At 44.1% G+C, this 24158-nt stretch overlaps 2 protein-coding genes across 2 annotated transcripts in view; one reads left to right on the top strand and one right to left on the bottom strand.

The window, feature by feature from the left end:
* The window catches only part of PHEX (phosphate regulating endopeptidase X-linked), a 1438972-nt gene that overhangs the window by 1325117 nt on the left and 89697 nt on the right, over positions 1 to 24158 (top strand). The gene's annotated exons all lie outside the window — the stretch shown is intronic.
* Positions 11074 to 16707, bottom strand: LOC147697880 (uncharacterized). The gene is made up of 2 exons (XM_086933586.1): positions 16623 to 16707; positions 11074 to 13069 (listed from the first exon to the last, which is right to left on the bottom strand). Exons 1-2 carry the CDS (start codon positions 16649 to 16651, stop codon positions 11074 to 11076), a joined length of 2025 nt encoding a protein of 674 aa, XP_086789712.1. The 5' UTR covers positions 16652 to 16707.

The following is a 24158-nucleotide window of genomic DNA, read 5'->3' as shown; positions in this document are numbered from 1 at the left end:
GTGATGTACAGCATCCTGAAGTTGATTAAGCGGAAGCAGTACTTCTACATAGCAAGAATGAGTGCCTTATAAAGTAATTGTTGGCGCTGGTCTGGGAAACCAGCAGGCCCTTCTTAGTGCTGTGCTGCCGTACTTGTTGATGCAGAGAAATGCTGCTTTGGTTAGGGGATCCACATCTTTGGCCCTTGATATGTGTGTTCCTCCACCACCACCTGCAACAACAACACCCCCCACAGGCAGCACCACACACATCAGAGGATGAAGATATGAACTTCCCCTCTTTCCACTGACACACTGGCTAGTAGCATTTCTCTGTATCTCATGGCCATTTTCTCTATTGACCTGTGCCTATGGCCTTGTCAGTGACTTTCTCAACTGGTACAGTCCTCCATTTGCTTTCCCACCTGTTGATTTCACCAATTTATGGACTGTCTATATGGTCTATCTTCCCTAATGGCAATTTAGTTTGCCTCCTCACTGGAACACTCCTCTACCCCACATGTCCCATGACATGTATCCCCCATGGACTTTGTCTGGATATCCAATGGCTCACAAAACATGTTGGGGTTTTTGCCCCAAGGACTGCCCCTTTCTGCTTGCTCTTGGTTCACATGTCAATAAAATCACTTACCGGAACAAATCTGCCATATATATCTTTATGATTGAACTAAGTAGACCATGGTGGATGTGCTGCCCCTAAAATCTCAACCTATTATCAAAATGGAATTGTGTTCAAAGACTCATGTTAAAATCTGCACAGTCCTAGGTCGATAGTATATCTGAAATCTATGTGCACGTGAACTAGCAAGTAATTACCCAAGGTTCGAGGCATGTGGGCTGCTGAATTCATATCTGTGCATAGTCCGCCACCTAGTGTTGGGTCCGGATGATTGCACATTGTTGTCCTGGAAGAGTCTTCGAAGTATCACGAGATAGGTGGCTCCTCCCCTGGACTACAGTGCGCATGGGCATCGCCTCCATCCCCAGATTGTTTTTTTCCGCCATTGGGTTCGGATGTGTTTCGGTTCCCTCTGTCGGAACCGATAGTTGTTCTACTTTTTACTTGAGACCAAAAGGTCTTTAGGCTGGGCGTCGGTATAGTTGCGTTCGGGTTTCTTACTGACTCTCAGCTCCTATCTCTTGCTGCCCTTCCACGTGCTTTCGACGCGGACGGGCCTACACTACACCCTTTGCTATGGAGCGGACTCCATTCAAGAAGTGTCCGCTGTGTCATTCTAAATATTCGCACCTCGACGTGCACCCCGTGTGCAATACATGCTTGTCACCGGATCACCGTGAAGACACCTGCATGGCGTGTTCGAAATTTAGAAGTAAGAAGATTTTAAAGATTCGCCGGGCTAATCGGCTCCAGGCTCAATTGTCGGCTTCGGCACCCCCACCCGATGACATCTTCCAGGAATCGGTCGAGGGAGAAGACGACGTACAAGGGTCGGACCCTGGCCCCGCGTCCGAGGAAGAGACCTACGACGCGGATGAGGAGGCCTGCGACGAAGCCTCCGACGAGGTAGGGGACGACGATCTGGCTTGTGCCACGATGGGTGATAGCTCGGAGGAAGAGCATCCCCAACCAGACTCTGGGGTTACTCCCCATCATACGGCCCAGGTCGATGGAACGCCTTCGGGCCTTACCCAAGATCTAACTATGAGTCCTACGTCCCCGCCTCCGGGCCCGGTCACGGACATTTCTAAGAAGAAACCGAAAGTGAAGCCAACTGGTCTCGCACCCTCGGATGCGAAACCGAAACCGAAAGTGGCGTTGGTGAAGAAGGTTCTGGAGGCGTCAACTTCCACGAAACCCAAAATGGCCGACTTCAAGAGCCACGCCAAAATGGCCGACCAGAAGAGCCGCGCAAAAATGGCCGACCCGAAGCCCTCTGGGTCGGCGCCGAAGGTGAAGGCATCCGACGCGGCTGCGTCGGCACCGAAAGGGGTCGCGGACCCGAAGACGGCTTCGAAGAAGCGTCACGCCGACGGTGCGCCAGGCCATGGGGCGTCGGCACCGAAGAAGAGGCCTACCGGCGACCGGGCTCTCGGAGACGAGGAGTCGCTCGAGACAGTTCAGCCCTCGGCATCCCTTACAAAGAAGGTGGGAGAATCCTTAAAGCGGATCCAACAGTCCACTGTGGTTCCCAGCCAGGACACTGTAGTGCCTAGGCCCACGCCGAAGCCTGCCAAGGAACAAACGCCCATTCGTTTTACCCTTCCTCCTAAGTCGGCGCCGAAGGCCTTCGCGCCTAAGCAGAGCGGACACTCTCAGGAAGTATTGACGCCGAAGGCTGCCTTGGTGGTGTCGAAGCTTCGGCTCCAGCCGCTTGCGGTGGAGGAACGTCGTGAGGTGATCATCGACGCCAACACCGGAAAATTGTCGCTCCTCAAACGAAAGATTACGTCGGAGCCGGCCTTGGAACCTTTTAGGATTCCACTCAAGAACAAAAGGTACTCTGCGGACTCTTCGGCTCTGATGGAACCTCTGTCTCCACAAGCCCTGGAACACTCGCCGGCCCATTCCCCCGTGCCTGATGTGGACGAGGAAGAGGCCGAGTACAACTATCCTGCGTACTCGGATCCGGAGGAGGAGCAGGTGCCCTGGACAGCAGGAGGCGACACAGACGACCCGCAGTCGGGGCAGGACACTCAGCTTTTCTCCGCAAAGACGTCCCCGACAGAGGACTCGGCGGCATTCAATGCATTAATAGAGAGAGCTGCAGCGAACCATGACGTCGAACTGCACTCAGACCCCGTGGATGCAGACTTCTTGGTCGACACCTTCTCGGTAGCCGAAAAACAAGTCAAGACACTACCGATGCTGAAAGGGGTGCTGAAGCATGCACAGGAGGTATTCAAGGAGCCCACCCGGGCGCGGGTGGTCAATCCTCGCATCGACAGGAAATATAAAGCGGCGCCCACAGATCCCACGTATATTAAGGGACACTTGCCATTGGACTCCCTGGTGGTTTCCAACGCTCGAAAGAGGGCGAATTCGCAGACTACTGGTGACGCTCCTCCCCCGGACAAAGAGTCCAAGATCTTTGAGGCATCAGGCAAACGCATAGCTGCACAGGCAGCGAACATCTGGAGGATCTCTAACACTCAAGCCCTGCTTGCACGTTATGATAGGGCCCATTATGACACATTAGAGGCCATCCTACAACACTTGCCTGACCAATATAAGGAGGCGGGGGAGATGCTCATTCAGGAGGGTAAACTCATTACAAATGCATCCATCAAATGTGCCCTAGATGTGGCAGACACTGCCTCCAGGGCTATCAATACAAGTGTGTTACTTAGACGTCATGCCTGGCTTCGAATTTCGGGGTTCAAACCCGACATACAAACCACAATATTGGGTCAAACAGTGAATCCTGACCATCTGTTCGGCCCTGAGGTGGATGCCTCCCTAGAAAAGATGAAAAAAGATACTGAAACTGCCAAATCTATGGGGGCTTTACAAAGTCAGCAGTTTCGGGGTAGTTCCTTTCGCCGCTCCAATTCAAGAGGCACCTCGAGGGGACAGGCATCCCAATCCACACAATACTTCAAGGGTAACACCCAGTCCTCGTATAACAACAACAAGGGCAGGGGTGGCTACAGAGGCAACAATATCAAAGGCAGGGGACGTGGAAACAATGCATCCAGGTCCACCACCGCCAACAAGCAGTGACGTCTTGTCACTTCCCCCCGATCACACGACACCTGTCGGGGGGAGACTCCAGCAGTTCCTGCCGGCGTGGAGGTCCATCACCACGGACAGGTGGGTGAGGTCTCTTATCCAGTACGGGTACTGTCTAGAACTTACGTCCATTCCACCGGACATACCGCCAAGAAGCCGTGCTATGTCCGACGAGCACTTGACCTTGTTGCAGCAAGAAGTTCTGGTCATGCTACAAAAAGGGGCAATAGAGCTCGTTCCATTGCAAGAACGGGGAACGGGGGTTTACTCCCTGTATTTTCTGATCCCCAAAAAGGACGGATCACTCAGACCGATCCTGGACCTCAGGCCCCTGAACTGGTACATCAACTCGGAGCACTTCCATATGCTCACATTGCAGCAGGTGCTTCCCCTGCTTCAACAGGGGGACTTCCTAGCAACGCTGGATCTGAAGGATGCCTATTTTCATATTCCCCTGCATCCTTCCCACAGAAAGTATCTCAGATTCAAGATCTTAGACCAGCATTACCAGTTCAGAGTCCTGCCGTTCGGGGTCACCACGGCACCGAGAGTATTTACAAAGTGCCTAGCGACTGTGGCGGCACATCTCCGTCGCCAGCACGTCCATGTCTTTCCATACCTAGACGACTGGCTTATTCAGGCAAAGACGGAACAGCAGTGCGTAGACCACGTGTCACGCACCATTCACCTCCTGCACGATCTGGGATTCTCTCTGAACTACCCAAAGTCCCATCTCCAGCCCGCCCACGTGCGACAGTATCTGGGCGCAACAATCGACACTCTGGCAGCCACTGCGCAGCCGAATTCAGTGAGAATCGCCAGTATCCAGGTGCTGATCCTACGATTCAGACCCCAACTCTCGCTTCCAGCGAGGGTGTTCATGCAGTTGATAGGCATGATGGCCTCCTGCATCTCCATTGTCCCGCACGCGAGACTACATATGCGTCCGCTTCAGGAGTGCCTTGCACGTCAGTGGACTCAGGCTCATGGGCAACTGACAGACCTAGTGTTGGTGAGCGGTCGGGCGTACAACTCTCTGCATTGGTGGAATCCACAAAACCTTTGCAAGGGCCGACCATTCCAAGAGCCTGTCCCACAGATCATCCTGACGACGGACGCCTCTCTCCAGGGATGGGGAGCGCATGTACTCCACTACACTGTGCAGGGACTATGGACACTTCAGCAAAGGAAGATGCACATCAATGTGTTGGAACTGATGGCAATCTTCATGGCCTTAAAGGCGTTCAAAGTACATTTGTGCAACAAGGTCGTGTTGATCCGGACGGACAACATGACGGCAATGTACTACATCCAGAAGCAGGGAGGTACACACTCTCCACAGCTGTCTCATCTGGCTCAGAGCATGTGGAAGTGGGCCATTCAGAGGAACATTTTCCTCATGGCAGAGCATCTCCCGGGCAAGGACAATCAAATGGCGGATCTGCTCAGCAGACACAGCCATCAGATGCACGAGTGGGAGATACACCCATCAGTACTCCAACCGTACTTCCAAAAGTGGGGTCATCCAGAGATAGACCTGTTCGCCACAAAGGAGAACGCAAAATGCCAAAGCTTCGCCGCCAGGTTCCCACACCCCCAATCACAGGGCAATGCGATGTGGATGAACTGGTCAGGCAGATTTGCGTACGCTTTTCCCCCAGCACCTCTGATACCGCTGGTGGCACGCAAGCTCAGGCAACACTCGATGACGCTCATCCTGGTTGCTCCAACGTGGGCTCGCCAACCATGGTACACCACGTTTCTGGAACTCTCCGTGGTACCGCATCAAAGGCTTCATCTCACTCCCAGCCTTCTGACGCAGAGCCATGGCGACATTCAGCACCCAGATCCGCAACAGCTCAACCTGGCGATCTGGCTCCTGAAGTCCTAGAGTTTGGCTACCTCAATCTTCCTCCCGATTGCATGGACATCATTCGGGAGGCAAGGAAGCCCACTACTAGAGCTTGTTATGCGGCTAAATGGAAGAGGTTTGTCATCTACTGTGTGGACCACAGCATTGACCCGCTAGATGCTTCCATTCAGAACATCATATGTTACCTTTTTCATCTGTATCGATGTAATCTAGCGTACTCTTCCATCCGCATTCACCTGTATGCTATGGCAGCATACCTCCAGAATAGGCAGCACCTGTCTCTCTTTAAGGTCCCTGCTATCAAGGCTTTTCTGGAAGGACTCAAAGGGTCATTCCACCAAGGACTCCACCAGCTCCAGAATGGAACCTCAATGTGGTTCTTACAAGGCTGATGGGTCCTCCCTTTGAGCCACTGCACTCTTGTGAACTCCAGTTTTTGACTTGGAAGGTTGCGTTCTTAGTAGCAATTACATCGCTACGGAGGGTGAGCGAGCTGCAGGCGCTCACCATCCAAGAACCTTTCTTCCAAGTACATGCTAACAGGGTGGTGCTCCGCACTAACCCTAAATTCTTACCCAAAGTGGTCTCACAGTTCCACATGAACCAAACAATTGAATTGCCGGTGTTTTTCCAAAACCCAGAGACGCTGGCGGAGCGTATGCTCCACACTCTTGATGTGAAAAGGGCCTTGATGTACTATGTGGACAGGACAAAAGATTTCCGCAAAACCAAACAACTCTTTGTTGCTTTTGCCACACAACACAAGGGAAATGCAATCTCCAAAGCGGGGATTGCTAGGTGGATAGTAAAGTGCATTCAGATCTGTTATGCTAAAGCTAAGCGCACTCTCACTATCCCACCAAGGGCCCACTCCACTAGGAAGTTGGGGGCCTCTATGGCTTTCCTAGGTAACATTCCCTTAGAAGACATCTGTAGAGCAGCCACATGGTCTACCACACATACTTTCACTAAGCACTACTGTGTAGACGTGCATTCCAAACAGCAGGCAGCTGTTGGTCAGGCTGTTCTAAAAACGCTTTTTCAAACTGCTGCAGCTGGCACGGGCGGCCGCCGCTAATGGAGGGACTGCTATGTATTCTATGCACAGATATGAATTCAGCAGCCCACATGCCTCGAACTGCAAATGCTACTTACCAGTATGCATCTGTTCTTGGCATGTAGGGCTGCTGACATTCATATCGCCCACCCTCCTCCCCGGCGCCTGTAGCAGCTGCAGTATTTATTCATTTACACATATGCTCATAGCATGGTCATCACTCACTTTCTTCACTCCATCTCTGCCAATGGCTAAAAACAATCTGGGGATGGAGGCGATGCCCATGCGCACTGTAGTCCAGGGGAGGAGCCACCTATCTCGTGATACTTCGAAGACTCTTCCAGGACAACAATGTGCAATCATCCGGACCCAACACTAGGTGGCGGACTATGCACAGATATGAATGTCAGCAGCCCTACATGCCAAGAACAGATGCATACTGGTAAGTAGCATTTGCAATCACATGCATGAAGTGCAACAATAAGCAATCAGTCAATGATAAGGGTGAATGAAGTCACAGCACAGGAGGGGCACCTCGATGGCTAACAGGCAGCAAATAACACTGCAAATGACAATAAAATGGTGCTAGGGTGATTGTATAAGTGGTTGGCATCAGTGTGTAACCAGAAATATCCTTGATTTGTGAAAATGGTGTGACATACTCATCACTTCAATGCATGTCACATGCCTTACACACACAGTGCAACAGTAGGTGAATACCTAGTGTGGGCTGTATATCCATTCTCAGCAACAGTGCCTGTTACAGCGTTCAACTACGTTTGAATATCTCTTATGTGATTCCATGCCAAACTTGACAGGTTCCTCTCCATAGGTATTACTCCTAGTCACACATGTCTGCAAACACTACTTGCAAATCCAAGAGCATTTACTTAACACAGTGCCTAATTTGTAAAAAAATAAGTGCCAGGCCCTTCACCAGGAGGCCACTGTAGCTTGCCCCCTCCATTGCTCCCGCCAGCGTTGCCCATGACAGTACCAACACAACTATTAACAATCACACTCCTAAAAGTGTGACTATACAGACTATGCCAGGCCTTCAATGATATAAGATTGTCTTGAACACTGGTAATAGTTGTTTTAATGTATCTGGAATTAATAAGAATCTGTTTTGCTAGTCTCTAAATTAGACAGTCAGCGCCACCATGGTGCAGACTGTCTTAAGTACTGTTGTTAAAAATTAAGTCCCGTGCTGAGCACCAGAAACCACTGGCTCAAATTAGGCACTGACCTAACACAGCTTAAGCAGATCTGTCAAATTGTACACACTAAATCATGAAGTAGACTTGTACGTAATAAAGTTTGGTATTAATTTAGAAATATAACTTATCATACCTAAAACTACATAGACTACTCTAACTTACTAAACGTTGCTACCCAAACCTCACAACCTTATCATGAAATCTATCTAAACTACCTTTGCTTAACTTATCTTACTCTACAGATTTAACACAACAGACACGTTAAACATCAACCCACAATCCCCAATACATATTTCCACACAATGACAACATAAACAATACATATACACAAACTAGCTAAACATGGAAACCTAAAGAAATAGATCTATTTTTGTATTTTATGTTTTTTATTAAAAAAAAATCATAAACACACATCTTAAACCTCAACCACCCACCCACTAAATAACCTATCCACCCATATACCCACATAAGAACAAACCCCACCTAACATGTTAAAATGACTAAGCCTATGCCGACACTCAAAACTAACCTAAACTATGCTATAAAACCATCAAAAAGAAATAACACAGGTAAAAAAATGGGAAAGAGCAGAATGTGTCATTGACTACATATGATCTGCTATACAGTCCATGGACAGTTGCAACATATGCACCCACCGGAAACAAAGTGTCCACTGTATGCTCCAAACCCGCAACAGAGAGCTTCAGGTAAGAGAGGTCCTTCATGGCCATACGTTTTAACTGACTACCCTGTCTAGTGGTTGGTACCTGGGGCTGTGGTGATATTGCTGGCTGACTGGTGGATGTTTCTAGAACAGCAACCAATGGATCTCAATGATCGTCAGCAACATCCTGGCTGGTGCCTGGCTGATCAAGGTTTGGGTGGCCCTGGTGTATAATTTTCAAGTTCCGGCTACCCTTTCCTCAAATAATTGCTGTGCTATTCACTAGTAAGCCATCTAAGCATTCCAGATGTGGCAGTAACGTTCTAGCCAGATATGGTGGTTCTTCAGCTGCTTAGGTGTCATGTCTGTTCAAGCGGAAAGAAACACTTTATCAGACAAAGCTCAACTAGGAACTGTGTCAATTATTATAATGATTCATCTAGTTTAAAACATCACATGTGGCATCTCTAAAACCCCAACATAACCTTGTATTATACATTGAGCATGCATCCAAAAAACATTGGCTTCTCCTAATGTAAAGAAGACAAAGTACCCTAGTGTTAGCAATGTTGGCAGTTGAAAATGCATTGTCTTGCCAAATCTGGGTAGAAGCATGTTATACTGAGAATGCTTAGGAACAATGCTGTTGTATATACATGGTATGGTAACCATGTCCCGGGTACTTGTAACATGGATGAAGGGAGGTTAGCTAACTCAAATTTGACAGACATGCAGTAGTGTAACAAAACTGGAGGGGCCCCCCTGAAAGGTACGTGGAGGGGCTCCCTCCAGGCTCTCTCAGGAGCTCACCGTTTGGAGTTTTGTGCTGAGGGGGCCCTCTGGAGCTTGGGGGCCCCACGCACCACAGGGACTGCGCGACCTATGTTACGCCCCTGCAGACAGGTTATATACATCTCCTATATTAGCTAATCAAAATACCTGGAGGGGCATTCCAAGCCTCATTACATTTAGTTCAAGTAATAGCTTGTGCCCTAACAGGCAGTTTGAAGTTGAACCATTTAAAGCTGTGTTCACCAATAATTCCACTCCCATATACTTGAACAGACTATGGCATTTTGGTCATTGCTCCTTCGTTAAACCATTTATCATGTGGGCCTGCATATCTATGAAATACATGCACATACACACACTATCTACTGCACATGAAACTATATCCTATTTCATTTGTGATGTACCATGTATGGAACACATTTTTTCATTGGAATTAGGATGCCCCTGGAACATGTCATTGCAACCATTATCCAACTTCACTGACAATCCTTGCATAACACAGGAAACCATTCAGGTGACACTCACTGGTAGCATACGGATCCTTGAATCTGTCCACCTCAGCTGTAGTGTAGGGTGCAGGTCCACCTACAAGACATGTCAATGCGTGTTTCCTGTATCACAAGATTCACATTCACATCCGCACTCTCTTTTCTTTTCATATGCAGGTGAACAAATGTGTTAAATAAACTTCTTTACTCGATTGTTTGACTGTTCATTTCATTTCATTTAATTTTCATGAAATTTTTTTTCTCATTTTTCATTTTCCTTATTACTTCAGTAATTTGATGATTGTACATTGCCCGATGCATTTCGAGCTACACAGCTCTTCCTCAGGGGACTTTAAATCTGAAAACAAATACATTCCTTTACTAATGGTGTACCAGACTTGTTTACGACAAGCAATTCATATTGGTAGTCAAATACTCAAACATTTACTTTAAACCGATACAATTGCAGGTGAGATCACAATTCTCAAGTTCCCCAGCGTGCAAAAAAGAAGAACTCGAGCTGGTTTATAACCTTATGTCCCGGTGTTTGAATGAATAGATAAATAAATAAACGCGTGTGTTTATGTCAACACTACCATGTAACTGACCTGTACCCTTGTAAGTAGGTCTGTGTGCTGAAAGGAAAAAGAAAATGACACTCTTATAGTCTAACTAAAAGGGTTCTTTGAATAAATTGCGCAAGCGTGTTACTCCCGTAAGGGGTTCTATCCTTCTCTTACCGTGTATCTGGATGTACGATTTCCCGATGGTGGCCCCTCGGCGTGCGTCGTTCTATCTACAGAATCTCTATGGTTTTTATGCCGGTCACGTGGGATGGGCTAAGATTGCTTTTTAAAAAAACGTTCGCGGCGTGTGACGTGCTTCGCTCTGTTATTGGTGCACTGGTCACGTGGGGCGGATTGTAAACACGGTGAATTTAACTGTTTGTTGGCGCGTCTAACGTGCGTTGTGAGAGATGTGTGTGTGGTGTAATCTACACTGATCTATAGATGATCATGGTGAACGCGGTGATAAAAAAGTAAACATATAACAAAGTAAAAATATAACAAAGCTCGTGGGAAAGGGTATCTAAAATTTTACAGTTTTACAGTGTTATGCAATTCATACATGATGCTGGGGAACGTAATAGAAAAAATACATAATTGCTCAAACCTAGTATGTACATGTTATACACAATTGTATACACTGCAATTATCAGGTCTGTACATGGCAACTTCGATCATATTGAGTGCAGGGCACCCTATGTAGTCCATATTACGGGATGATGCTACAAGAAGCAACTAAATTCGATCCTTTCATTTAACCCTTTTGGGTGAAGGGTACACAAAAAATTGATCCAAAATGTTTCTCTTCGTAGTAGGTGGTTGTTCGTGTCTCTTCCTGGCAAATTCTCAACTTTTTCTAGAATACAAAATTTGAGTTGTGATGGATTATGTTTGGCCTCGTTGAAGTGCACTGCAACTGTAGATTTTTGATTTTTCAACCTGATGTTACTCTTGTGTTCAACCACACGGGTTTTTATTTTTCTCTGAGTTTTTCCCACATATGCGAGGCCACACGGGCATTTCAACAAGTATATTACGTTGCTTGTATCACATGTGCCTGTTACTTTGAGTGTAATTGGTGTGCCTTTAGTGGGGTGATTGATCACGTTACCCTTGATTATTGCCGAACAGTTTCCACAGTTGTGACAAGGAATGGTTCCTTTGTGTGCATCCGTGCTTATATGTTGTGGTGTTTTAATTAATTCCTTCAGATTTTTTGTCCTCTCATATGCAAATATCGGTATTTTACTGAACAATCCTTTGAAATCCTCCTCCAGGGCCAATAGTGGCCAGTGTTTCATTATGGTTTTCTTGATGGAGAAGCTTCTGGTTGAGAATTTTGAGACAAATACGGTTCTTTGTTCTTCCGGTTTGACTTGTGTGGATAACAGGTGCTTTCTCTGTAGTTTGTCTGCTCTTTCAGCGGCTGCTTCCAGGATGGGTTCGGGATATCCTCTATTTTTGAATTTGAGTAAAGTGTCTTTTTTGTGTTTGTTGTACAATTCTGTGGTAGAAGCTATTCTCTTGATTCTGATCAGTTGGGAAAATGGTAGGTGTTTTTTTAAGGATGGTTGATGGAAACTTTTGTAGTGAAGAAGATTGTTTCTGTCGGTTGATTTGGTGAACACACTGGTGGTTAATTCTCCTTCGTGATTGGAGATGGATACGTCCAAGTAGGATATTGTGTCTTCTTTGATGGTAAAAGTAAACTGGATTCTTTCGTGGATGTTGTTGAGTTGCTGTAAGGCGGTGAGTAGAGTGTTTTTTGTTCCTTTCCATAATACAAATATATCATCAATATATCGTTTGTATAGGATCAGATTGTTGAACCAAGTCTGTTGATTCAGTATGTTGTCAAGTTCAAATCTATGCATAAACGTATTTGCATAAGTGGGAGCTGCACAATTTCCCATCGATGTTCCCGATGATTGTACGTAAAATCTCTCCTTCCATGTGAAGTAACTGTGGAATAAGGTGAAGTGAATGAGTTCTAATATGAATACCTTCAAATCTTCATTCTTTTCCTCGTTTACCAAAAAACTTTCAATGGCGTTCATACCTAAGTCGTGCGGTATGGAGGTGTACAATGACTTCACGTCTATCGTGGCCATAATCATATCTTTGGTGAATTTGTCTTTGTGTTCTTCAAGGATGTTTAAAAAGTGAGTAGTGTCCTTCACATACGTGGATGATTTCTGGACGATGTCCTGTAAGTGTCGGTCAATGAACTTTCCAACTGGTTCATGTATCGATCCCACTGTAGATACAATTGGTCGTAATGGCGGTTTGGTGGGGTGCTTGTGTATCTTGGGTATCATGTATATGTACGGTATTGCAGGGTTTGATTTCAGTAGATACTCTTTCTCTTTTTGGCCTATTACGCCATTTTTTATTGCCTTTTCAATGATGTTGACTAGAATTTTCTCAAATTCCTTGGTTGGGTCTCTTTCCATCTCCATGTAAATTTCTTGGTCTTTGACATGTGTATCCACCTCCTGTTCATAGTACTCTGTGTCCATGATAATGAGTGCGCCACCTTTGTCTGCTTGTCGAATCGTGATCTGTTTGTTATTGGCCAAATTTTGCAATGTTTGTTTGTCTTTTGGAGATAAGTTTGTTTGTTTGGATCTTGGTTTTTTGAAAATTTCTTCTATTTCCTTGGTTATGACTTTTTCGTATGCGTCCAATACTTTATGGCTTACTGGTGGTGTAAATTTGCTTTTTGTTCTTAGGCCCATTAATACATTCCCTTGAGATGGTGTAGGTGTCTCCACAATGTTTGAAAAAAAGTGCCGTAGTCTTAGGGATCTAAGAAATTTGTATAGACACACCTTGGTTTCCAGTATATTGGAGTGGTACGTGGGTACATATGATGATCCCTTTTGTAGAGTCTGTGTTTCATTGGGTGTCATGTCGTATTTCGATATATTGATAACTAAGGTCTCTGACTCATGGTATTTTGTGCCACTGATTCTGTGTTTGTTTGTTTTCTTTCCTCTAAAAAAGGTGCCTGATCGGGTGAGACTTGGGTGGTAGATGTTCCGGAAGTACTGGGTGTTGATGACTCCGTGCCTTGAGTTTGTCTGCCACCTGGGGCATTACGTGGTCTTCTGTTATCAAAGAATCCTCTTCTTGGTTGCGAGTCATCAGAAGATGTTTCATCAGTTGATTTGTCATTGCTGGGTTTTTGCTGTCTCCTTCTAGCATAAATGTCTGCCCAAGTGTATACCTCTCCGAGGCGGTAATCTGTGGTATCTCTTTTGAATTTTCTTAGTTTGCGGTCGTTTATTTCTTTAGTGTATTCCTCTACTTTTTTGGTGGTGTCTATAAGTATCTGGTCCCACTCTTCTTTGGTTACCATTTTGTTTAAATCTTCTTTTAACAGGTCAATTTCCTTGGTCAGGTCTTCTAATACTTTTGCTAATTCCTCCACTATCAGTAAGATGAGATCGAGTGAGCATTTATTCAAAATTGCGTACCATCTCTCAGTGAATCTTGCGTTATTTTTGCACAATGTTGACTTGAGTGATATCCTTAATCCACGTGGAATTCGCTGCGATTTGTGGTACCTTATTAGTGTGCTTGCATGTAATCGTTGATTTATGATCTTTTTTGACATGTACAGTAATTGTTTGATGTTTGCTTCCCTTGTTCCGGTACCCGGATGTATTTCATCAGATTCCTCTATTAGTGAGTATATCCTGTTGGTGTCATCCTCGTTAAACATTAGCGTTTCAGCTCTTATTGTTGTAGTGTGCGCTATTTCTTCAGATTGCATGATGGCGGTGCGAGTAGTCAATCTGCTCAGATGCTAAACTGTTACAACCAAATGGACCTTTGACTACGCACTCTGTTTTGTTTTTTGACGGTGTACTTGTTGAAAACAAATTTCTGGAGTGTGGTTGGTGCAGGATGTGAGTACCCTTCTGAGCCTCAGGGTCAAAGTATGAATGTCAATGCGTGTTTCCTGTATCACAAGATTCACATTCACATCCGCACTCTCTTTTCTTTTCATATGCAGGTGAACAAATGTGTTAAATAAACCCGATCAGGCACCTTTTTTAGAGAAAGGCCCTGGACCTCAAACAGAACCCGGCGGGGGAAGAAAACAAACAAACACAGAATCAGTGGCACAAAATACCAGGAGTCAGAGACCTTAGTTATCAATATATCGAAATACGACATGACACCCAATGAAACACAGACTCTACAAAAGGGATCATCATATGTACCCACGTACCACTCCAATATACTGGAAACCAAGGTGTGTCTATACAAATTTCTTAGATCCCTAAGACTACGGCACTTTTTTTCAAACATTGTGGAGACACCTACACCATCTCAAGGGAATGTATTAATGGGCCTAAGAACAAAAAGCAAATTTACACCACCAGTAAGCCATAAAGTATTGGACGCATACGAAAAAGTCATAACCAAGGAAATAGAAGAAATTTTCAAAAAACCAAGATCCAAACAAACAAACTTATCTCCAAAAGACAAACAAACATTGCAAAATTTGGCCAATAACAAACAGATCACGATTCGACAAGCAGACAAAGGTGGCGCACTCATTATCATGGACACAGAGTACTATGAACAGGAGGTGGATACACATGTCAAAGACCAAGAAATTTACATGGAGATGGAAAGAGACCCAACCAAGGAATTTGAGAAAATTCTAGTCAACATCATTGAAAAGGCAATAAAAAATGGCGTAATAGGCCAAAAAGAGAAAGAGTATCTACTGAAATCAAACCCTGCAATACCGTACATATACATGATACCCAAGATACACAAGCACCCCACCAAACCGCCATTACGACCAATTGTATCTACAGTGGGATCGATACATGAACCAGTTGGAAAGTTCATTGACCGACACTTACAGGACATCGTCCAGAAATCATCCACGTATGTGAAGGACACTAACTCACTTTTTAAACATCCTTGAAGAACACAAAGACAAATTCACCAAAGATATGATTATGGCCACGATAGACGTGAAGTAATTGTACACCTCCATACCGCACGACTTAGGTATGAACGCCATTGAAAGTTTTTTGGTAAACGAGGAAAAGAATGAAGATTTGAAGGTATTCATATTAGAACTCATTCACTTCACCTTATTCCACAGTTACTTCACATGGAAGGAGAGATTTTACGTACAATCATCGGGAACATCGATGGGAAATTGTGCAGCTCCCACTTATGCAAATACGTTTATGCATAGATTTGAACTTGACAACATACTGAATCAACAGACTTGGTTCAACAATCTGATCCTATACAAACGATATATTGATGATATATTTGTATTATGGAAAGGAACAAAAAACACTCTACTCACCGCCTTACAGCAACTCAACAACATCCACGAAAGAATCCAGTTTACTTTTACCATCAAAGAAGACACAATATCCTACTTGGACGTATCCATCTCCAATCACGAAGGAGAATTAACCACCAGTGTGTTCACCAAATCAACCGACAGAAACAATCTTCTTCACTACAAAAGTTTCCATCAACCATCCTTAAAAAAACACCTACCATTTTCCCAACTGATCAGAATCAAGAGAATAGCTTCTACCACAGAATTGTACAACAAACACAAAAAAGACACTTTACTCAAATTCAAAAATAGAGGATATCCCGAACCCATCCTGGAAGCAGCCGCTGAAAGAGCAGACAAACTACAGAGAAAGCACCTGTTATCCACACAAGTCAAACCGGAAGAACAAAGAACCGTATTTGTCTCAAAATTCTCAACCAGAAGCTTCTCCATCAAGAAAACCATAATGAAACACTGGCCACTATTGGCCCTGGAGGAGGATTTCAAAGGATTGTTCAGTAAAATACCGATATTTGCATATGAGAGGACAAAAAATCTGAAGGAATTAATTAAAACACCACAACATATAAGCACGGATGCACACAAAGGAACCATTCCTTGTCACAACTGTGGAAACTGTTCGGCAATAATCAAGGGTAACGTGATCAATCACCCCACTAAAGGCACACCAATTACACTCAAAGTAACAGGCACATGTGATACAAGCAACGTAATATACTTGTTGAAATGCCCGTGTGGCCTCGCATATGTGGGAAAAACTCAGAGAAAAATAAAAACCCGTGTGGTTGAACACAAGAGTAACATCAGGTTGAAAAATCAAAAATCTACAGTTGCAGTGCACTTCAACGAGGCCAAACATAATCCATCACAACTCAAATTTTGTATTCTAGAAAAAGTTGAGAATTTGCCAGGAAGAGACACGAACAACCACCTACTACGAAGAGAAACATTTTGGATCAATTTTTTGTGTACCCTTCACCCAAAAGGGTTAAATGAAAGGATCGAATTTAGTTGCTTCTTGTAGCATCATCCCGTAATATGGACTACATAGGGTGCCCTGCACTCAATATGATCGAAGTTGCCATGTACAGACCTGATAATTGCAGTGTATACAATTGTGTATAACATGTACATACTAGGTTTGAGCAATTATGTATTTTTTCTATTACGTTCCCCAGCATCATGTATGAATTGCATAACACTGTAAAACTGTAAAATTTTAGATACCCTTTCCCACGAGCTTTGTTATATTTTTACTTTGTTATATGTTTACTTTTTTATCACCGCGTTCACCATGATCGTCTATAGATCAGTGTAGATTACACCACACACACATCTCTCACAACGCACGTTAGACGCGCCAACAAACAGTTAAATTCACCGTGTTTACAATCCGCCCCACGTGACCAGTGCACCAATAACAGAGCGAAGCACGTCACACGCCGCGAACGTTTTTTTAAAAAGCAATCTTAGCCCGTCCCACGTGACCGGCATAAAAACCATAGAGATTCTGTAGATAGAACGACGCACGCCGAGGGGCCACCATCGGGAAATCGTACATCCAGATACACGGTAAGAGAAGGATAGAACCCCTTACGGGAGTAACACGCTTGCGCAATTTATTCAAAGAACCCTTTTAGTTAGACTATAAGAGTGTCATTTTCTTTTTCCTTTCAGCACACAGACCTACTTACAAGGGTACAGGTCAGTTACATGGTAGTGTTGACATAAACACACGTGTTTATTTATTTATCTATTCATTCAAACACCGGGACATAAGGTTATAAACCAGCTCGAGTTCTTCTTTTTTGCACGCTGGGGAACTTGAGAATTGTGATCTCACCTGCAATTGTATCGGTTTAAAGTAAATGTTTGAGTATTTGACTACCAATATGAATTGCTTGTCGTAAACAAGTCTGGTACACCATTAGTAAAGGAATGTATTTGTTTTCAGATTTAAAGTCCCCTGAGGAAGAGCTGTGTAGCTCGAAATGCATCGGGCAATGTACAATCATTAAATTACTGAAGTAATAAGGAAAATGAAAAATGAGAAAAAAAATTTCATGAAAATTAAATGAAATGAAATGAACAGTCAAACAATCGAGTAAAGAAGTTTATTTAACACATTTGTTCACCTGCATATGAAAAGAAAAGAGAGTGCGGATGTGAATGTGAATCTTGTGATACAGGAAACACGCATTGACATTCATACTTTGACCCTGAGGCTCAGAAGGGTACTCACATCCTGCACCAACCACACTCCAGAAATTTGTTTTCAACAAGTACACCGTCAAAAAACAAAACAGAGTGCGTAGTCAAAGGTCCATTTGGTTGTAACACCTACAAGACATAACATGGTACATTGCACTGTCAATGTATAACATATATACTGGACCTTAGAACCACAGCACATTGAATTAGCAATAGTCTATGTAAATCAGCACGTTGAACATGTAGCATATGGCACATTTGATACAACATAATGATACACATAGGTAAGGCAGATTGAATTGTTCACGGATTTTATGTGTGAATCAGGAATCAGGTGCACAGAGTGTAGACCAAGTGCAAAACGGTGCAAGGGTGCCTGCATTTAATGGGTATGTGAACCTAATGGTTTGCCATACCACACTCTGCAAGGTATCACATTAGCTGTCCCTTTCTCATATCTATACATGTCCATTACAATGCTCCACACATCAGGCAGTAGCCGTGCTCGTTCCTTGTCTTCACTAAGCTGAGTACATGTTAATGCTGCACAGTAAATTGACATTGTCCATCCATTCTATGTACGGGCACAATGAGGAAGTGGGAACATCTGCACAACAACATATATGAGAAACGGTTCAATGTGCCCTGAGCAGCCTGTAAAACCGTTAGCATGATTACATGTGAGTGGACTCAACTGTAACATACATTGTGGTTGGCACACACATTTGCGAGTCAGTAATGACCTGTAGTGCCCGGTGACAACACTACCTGCACAAGGCTGGTGGAGCATGGCATTCTAACCATAAAACATATGTGACTCTGAGTAATTGAAGCAATATCTGATATTATCAAAGGAGGCTCAGCTACAAACTCTTGGCATATATGATGTATGTGCTTACCAACAGCTCCTCCCACATCAATGCCAAGGTGATCAATGAGGTCAGCTACCTGGCTGACCACATATGCCCAGTAATTCTTAAGCTGATGCAGAGTCCTGTCCACTTTGAATATCTGGAGCATGTGCTGTTTCTCCTGCCCTCAATACGTCTTCCAATTCAGGGTGGGTACCCCTGGATTACTCAACCCCCACTCGCAATTATGTTGGGCAGGTATTGCATGATTAGTCAGAGGAAGCCACTAAACGCCTGCTCCAACTTATTCCTCGATCTGCCCATTCCAGACATATCCCTTCCAAACTAAAATTCCTTTAATAACAAGAACTCTTCCTAAAATCCCCCCAACTACCCCTAACAATGCAAATCCCTTAAACAACAACAACAGTGAGCAAAACAATACAATTTACAAATGCAAGATATAAAACAAACTTTTGGTACACAACAGGGACAGCACAGACACCAGCAAGACCAATGAACAGCACCACCCTTTTCAGTAACCAACAGACGCCGCCACCAGCCAGCACAGACAAAAAGACTGTAAGGGAAAGTGAAAGTAACTGCACACTTTCTGGTTTGAAGCATGGCAGAGCCATTGCATCATATCCTGGGCGAATGCATCACGTCTTCACCAAATGCGTCGTTTTTGTCAAAAGGCACCCATGGCAAAATAGGCAATGCGTAATATACGCACAATGCATGTCAATTTACAATGCTGTTTTTTCATGCATCAGCTTGGAATCCTGCCACCCAGATGACACGATGTGCAATGTGTCCCACATTAGGCTAATGCATCTGTTTACATTGACACAATTGGCAGAATGTGTGTTTTACAGTGCAGCGCAGTGTAGTGCAATGGTTCCCAAACTGTGCGCAGTGACTCCCTGGGGAGCTGTCTAACCTAGCCAAGCAATGTTGAAGGGTCTGTTGGCTTCAGTGAAACTAATTAGATTTACACGCAGGATGTTGATGATTTGTAAGTGACATGTCTAAAGCTATAAACGTAGTGCTTAATTGATGGCATGTCTAGAGAGATGACCTTCATATTTCACTGGGTCCCCATGTTCCAACACTCCCATAATAAGTGGAAGATGCCTGATTTATTTTGTTAGACTTGTTAATAGTTTTGTTTTTTCCAAATGCATTTTACCCAAATGCAAGTTGTTAGGAAAGTACAGTTGTTTTGCCTATTAAACACACTAAGTATTATTAAGTATTGACATTTGTACTTGAATCATAGGCACTTCCAGTACACATTTCTTTCAGTACATTCAGATTTCCAGACAGGCCTGCTCTCTCCTTGAGCACAGGGAAGTAAAACACCATATACGGCACAATGCCAACATTTGGAAGCAAGAAAGAGGGACATTTAAAAAATAAATCTGAGGAATTTATGTTACCTGCATTGATTTGGAGGAAATTCTAGGATGGGGAAAGCAACAATAAAGCTGTATTTGGTTTTAAAAACCTTGAGTCACCCTGCTGAGATAGATGTGTTGGCACGTATGAAATGGCTAGAAATGGAAGTGCACACAAATATTCTTTGAAGTGCGGAAACACTTTGGCTATGGGTCCTATATGCTTATGGGGTGCTATGTAGCACTGTAGGTGGGATAGAAAAGTTTGTGGGGGTACTCTAAAAAAGGCATGGTCAAAGACGTGTAACTAGGAATATTTTATTAGAGGCACCATCTTAGTAATATGAAACACGCTGCATATATGTTTATAATACATTCATCAGCTTCATCCCAATTATTTTCAGGGAGAAAAATGCAAGTACTCCTGAGGCCCAACTTACATCCCCCCGCCCGCCACGGGAAATGGCCAATGGGTCAATGGAGCCACAGGTCAAAAAAGGTTGGGAACCACTGCCATAGAGGAATACACAACAACCACCATTTCATGTTGTGGCACACACACATCTGCTGTATGGGCTTGGGCATGGAACAATATGTGTGGCACGGGGAACATCCTTTACAACGCAACTTTTACCACGCAGTGCCTTTACGACGCAACTTTTACAACGCAAACCATTACAACGCATTGCGCTGGGGGGCGCTCTAGGATAGGGAATAAGTTTAATGTACTATCCAACACCTTCCCTACTATCCACGGGGACTGGAGTTGGAATAGTAAATTAAACTATTCACTATCCAGCGCCCCAAAGCACATTGCGTTGTAAAGGCATGCGTTGTAAAAACCGTGTTGTAAAGGCATGTGTGGTAAAAGCATGCGTTGTAACGTCATACATCTGTGTGGCACATGCACAGTACCAATGCACATCTGTCTTTGACTCAATTATTTGCGTATATTTTGGTGATCACTAGGCCAGCTGGTTAGCCAAAGCAAGTATGATTTATTCCAAGGGGGTAGATATTTACAATCTGCATGCATCACATTACTTTGCTATATTGAGGGGTTCATTGAACTTAGGATGTGGGTATGTATTCACACAAAACGTTCATCTGGGCGTTTAATTACACATTACTCTACAATGACCAGGAATGCATTGATACATGCTACCTTGGCATCAGTTACCTTGCATATAGTCATTGCATTAAAGCAATTGTTTCATTTTCTCACTCTTTGGGGGAGATTTACTAAGCTTTTACCCCGTGTTTGAGTCACAAAAGTGGCGCAAAACAACGCAAAATCTTTTTTTTGTAATTTTCTTGCCAGTAATGCGAAGCAGCGCATTGCATTGAGTTTAGCTTGAGAAAACTGTGCCCTTTTCAACTAGGCAAAAGGAAGAAGAAATGCTTTCATTTCTCTTTCCTTTTCCGACTTTGCATTTCACTATGTTTGCATTTGCAACCCCATTTTATTGTGGTAGAATGTCTGATGATCAGTACACTGCACCATGACACATACTCGCAGCATGTGCAAACTACCAAATTGCAATCTTTGTTTGTTATATGTCTTCCCAATGTACATACATTTTGCACATGTTGTTGACATGTACACATTTTGTTATTCACAATAACTTGTCCTGCATTGTTTGTTCCACATTATAACATACCTTTGTTCTAGGCTAATAACTGTTGGGTGAGTGCTTTGATGTTTACACTGACTATGAAGTAAGATAGCTCACACAATAGTAGTGTTAGTGAATGTATTGCCATTTTGGAACAATTTTTTAATCAAGACCATATAGTTGTGTCCATCAATAAGACTCTTGTGTCGTAAAAAAAATCCGTACTATGTTGTCTTTCTACCATGTCCTGGCAATTGTAGTTTTTTTTTAACTTGGTCCTCATCTTCCTCATTATACTCACACAGGCCTTCATGTTCCTCAGTTATTCATCCCATGGGACATTGATGCGTACACAAGTATGATTTTACATACCATTTGAGGGAGTAGAGCAATCTCCCCCTGGACATGTCGAGGTAGCGAAAGCGAGACTTAAAAACTCCAAAAGTTTGCTCCACTATGGACCGGGTCTTGTTAAGTGCATGGTTGTAGCTCCATTGGCCCTCCATCTTGGGATGTGCAAATGAGATCATGACCCATGGCTGCAGACCATATCTTTGGTCAGCTGAAAAGACAGGAGAGGAACAGTCACTTAATGATCATGATGGATAATGGACCCACATTCCACTACATGTCTGTTATGTGTCCTGTATGACTCATACACATTGTACTACACATACAAGTATACAGGCTTGTGTGAGACACTTACTATTTGTAATACTTGTGGGTTTCAATGCCATGAATATGGCGAATATTTACTCAGCTGGAGCGTCAGGTAGCCATTGAGAGACACTTTTCTCTCACACTTCTCTATTGTGTTGGGGGATACTCTTGGCATTTCTGACTTACTACATTTCTGGATTTTCAATTTGTACCTGGTGCACATTATGTGGTCCTATTCATTCACACATATTTGGATGTGACAGTAATTGACATTGTTGTTCAGTAGCTACTGCCATGGATAGATTAGCAAGTGTTTGGCAATGTGGGACATCATTGTCTACACATGACAGTGCACCATGTCCACTATGATGACAGAACACAAGGGGAGAGATGTATAGGAGTCTTGAGCTGTACAGTGCAACTGGTAAACTATCAACACTGCACTGCCTCTTCGAGTTATGGAAGTGTAGGACATATTTGTGGACTTACAGCAGTGTCCGGATTTTTCAGCCTGCACTGGCACACAATGGGCAGCAAAGCATTAAGACAGGCACATTAGCAAGATGGGGAATATGTGGTTGCATTTCCTGTGAGATGTACTTTGAGCATGAAGGTCTACCTTGCTGCACAGTCTGAACCCTTGGAGGACTGACAGAGTAGGTCTGTGTTCCACAAAATGGACCACACATAGGATGGCAAGAGTGCCAATGTTGACTAATGTAAATTTCCATAGTACACATGACCTGGAGAGGGCCAATTATTTCATACTTTCTCAGATATTGGATACATGACATACCGCATGACCCTGGGAGATACCTTTGGAGATACAGACAACAGACATGGTGGCCCTCCCTTCCACACAGCGTAGCAACACAGCATTTTTCATAGTGTTGCATTGGTGAGGATCTTTCCACCCTTTCAAGAAGTGGCTTAGAAGGTCTTGACATGTGTGACTTGCAGGGTTGTATTACATATGTGCCATTACTAAAGGTGCAAGTATGAGGCAACACCTCCTGCATACCCACTGTCTCACTCACCCAACACAAAAATGGCTATTTTATCACACATAATTGATTGTAATGAGGTCTGTCATGTGCTTCAGATATACTTACCAACCAGTAGGCCATTCCCATATATCCCACTCTAGAAGCGCTGACTGATGACGGAGTGCCTGAAGATGTAGGCATCATAGGAACTCCACGGGTACTTTGCCAGCACATTGAAGAACAGCCCCAGATGGTCCACTGTTCCCTGCACGTTGTTAGAATATGTGTGCTTTCTATTGCAGTACAGGTGGGATGTAGCAGCAGGAGAAACAAGTTGCAAATGTGTGCAGTCCATCGCCCTCAATACATGTGGGACTCTAGTACTAGCAAAGACTCCTTGTTTGTTTTACAGTTGTTTCTGCTGTGTGTTGGAGAACATGAGGTACTGGGTTGTGAGAATTATGATGGCATCCAGGACGGAGGGTAGGAATGATGAAAAGGTTGGCTCTGATATTCCTGCCACTCTTGCTGTGGTGGTTTGGAAGGAGCCAGATGCCAGAGGCGCATACTGCTATCAGTGTGGCCATCGGATGGATGTTGGTGCACCTCTGAGATGTTGGCTGCAGCCTTGGTGCCATCAGATTCAGGTGCTGGATGATGGGCTTCCTCCTGTCCTGAGTCTGTGATAGGTGATGAGCTCCCCTCCCTGAGGTCAATGTGAGTAGTCCTCTGT

The sequence above is a fragment of the Lissotriton vulgaris genome, chromosome 8, assembly GCF_964263255.1.
Source record: "Lissotriton vulgaris chromosome 8, aLisVul1.2, whole genome shotgun sequence".
Classification (NCBI taxonomy): Eukaryota; Metazoa; Chordata; class Amphibia; order Caudata; family Salamandridae; genus Lissotriton; species Lissotriton vulgaris.
Note: the sequence above shows the minus strand (reverse complement) of the source record. Positions and strands in the feature narration are given on the sequence as shown.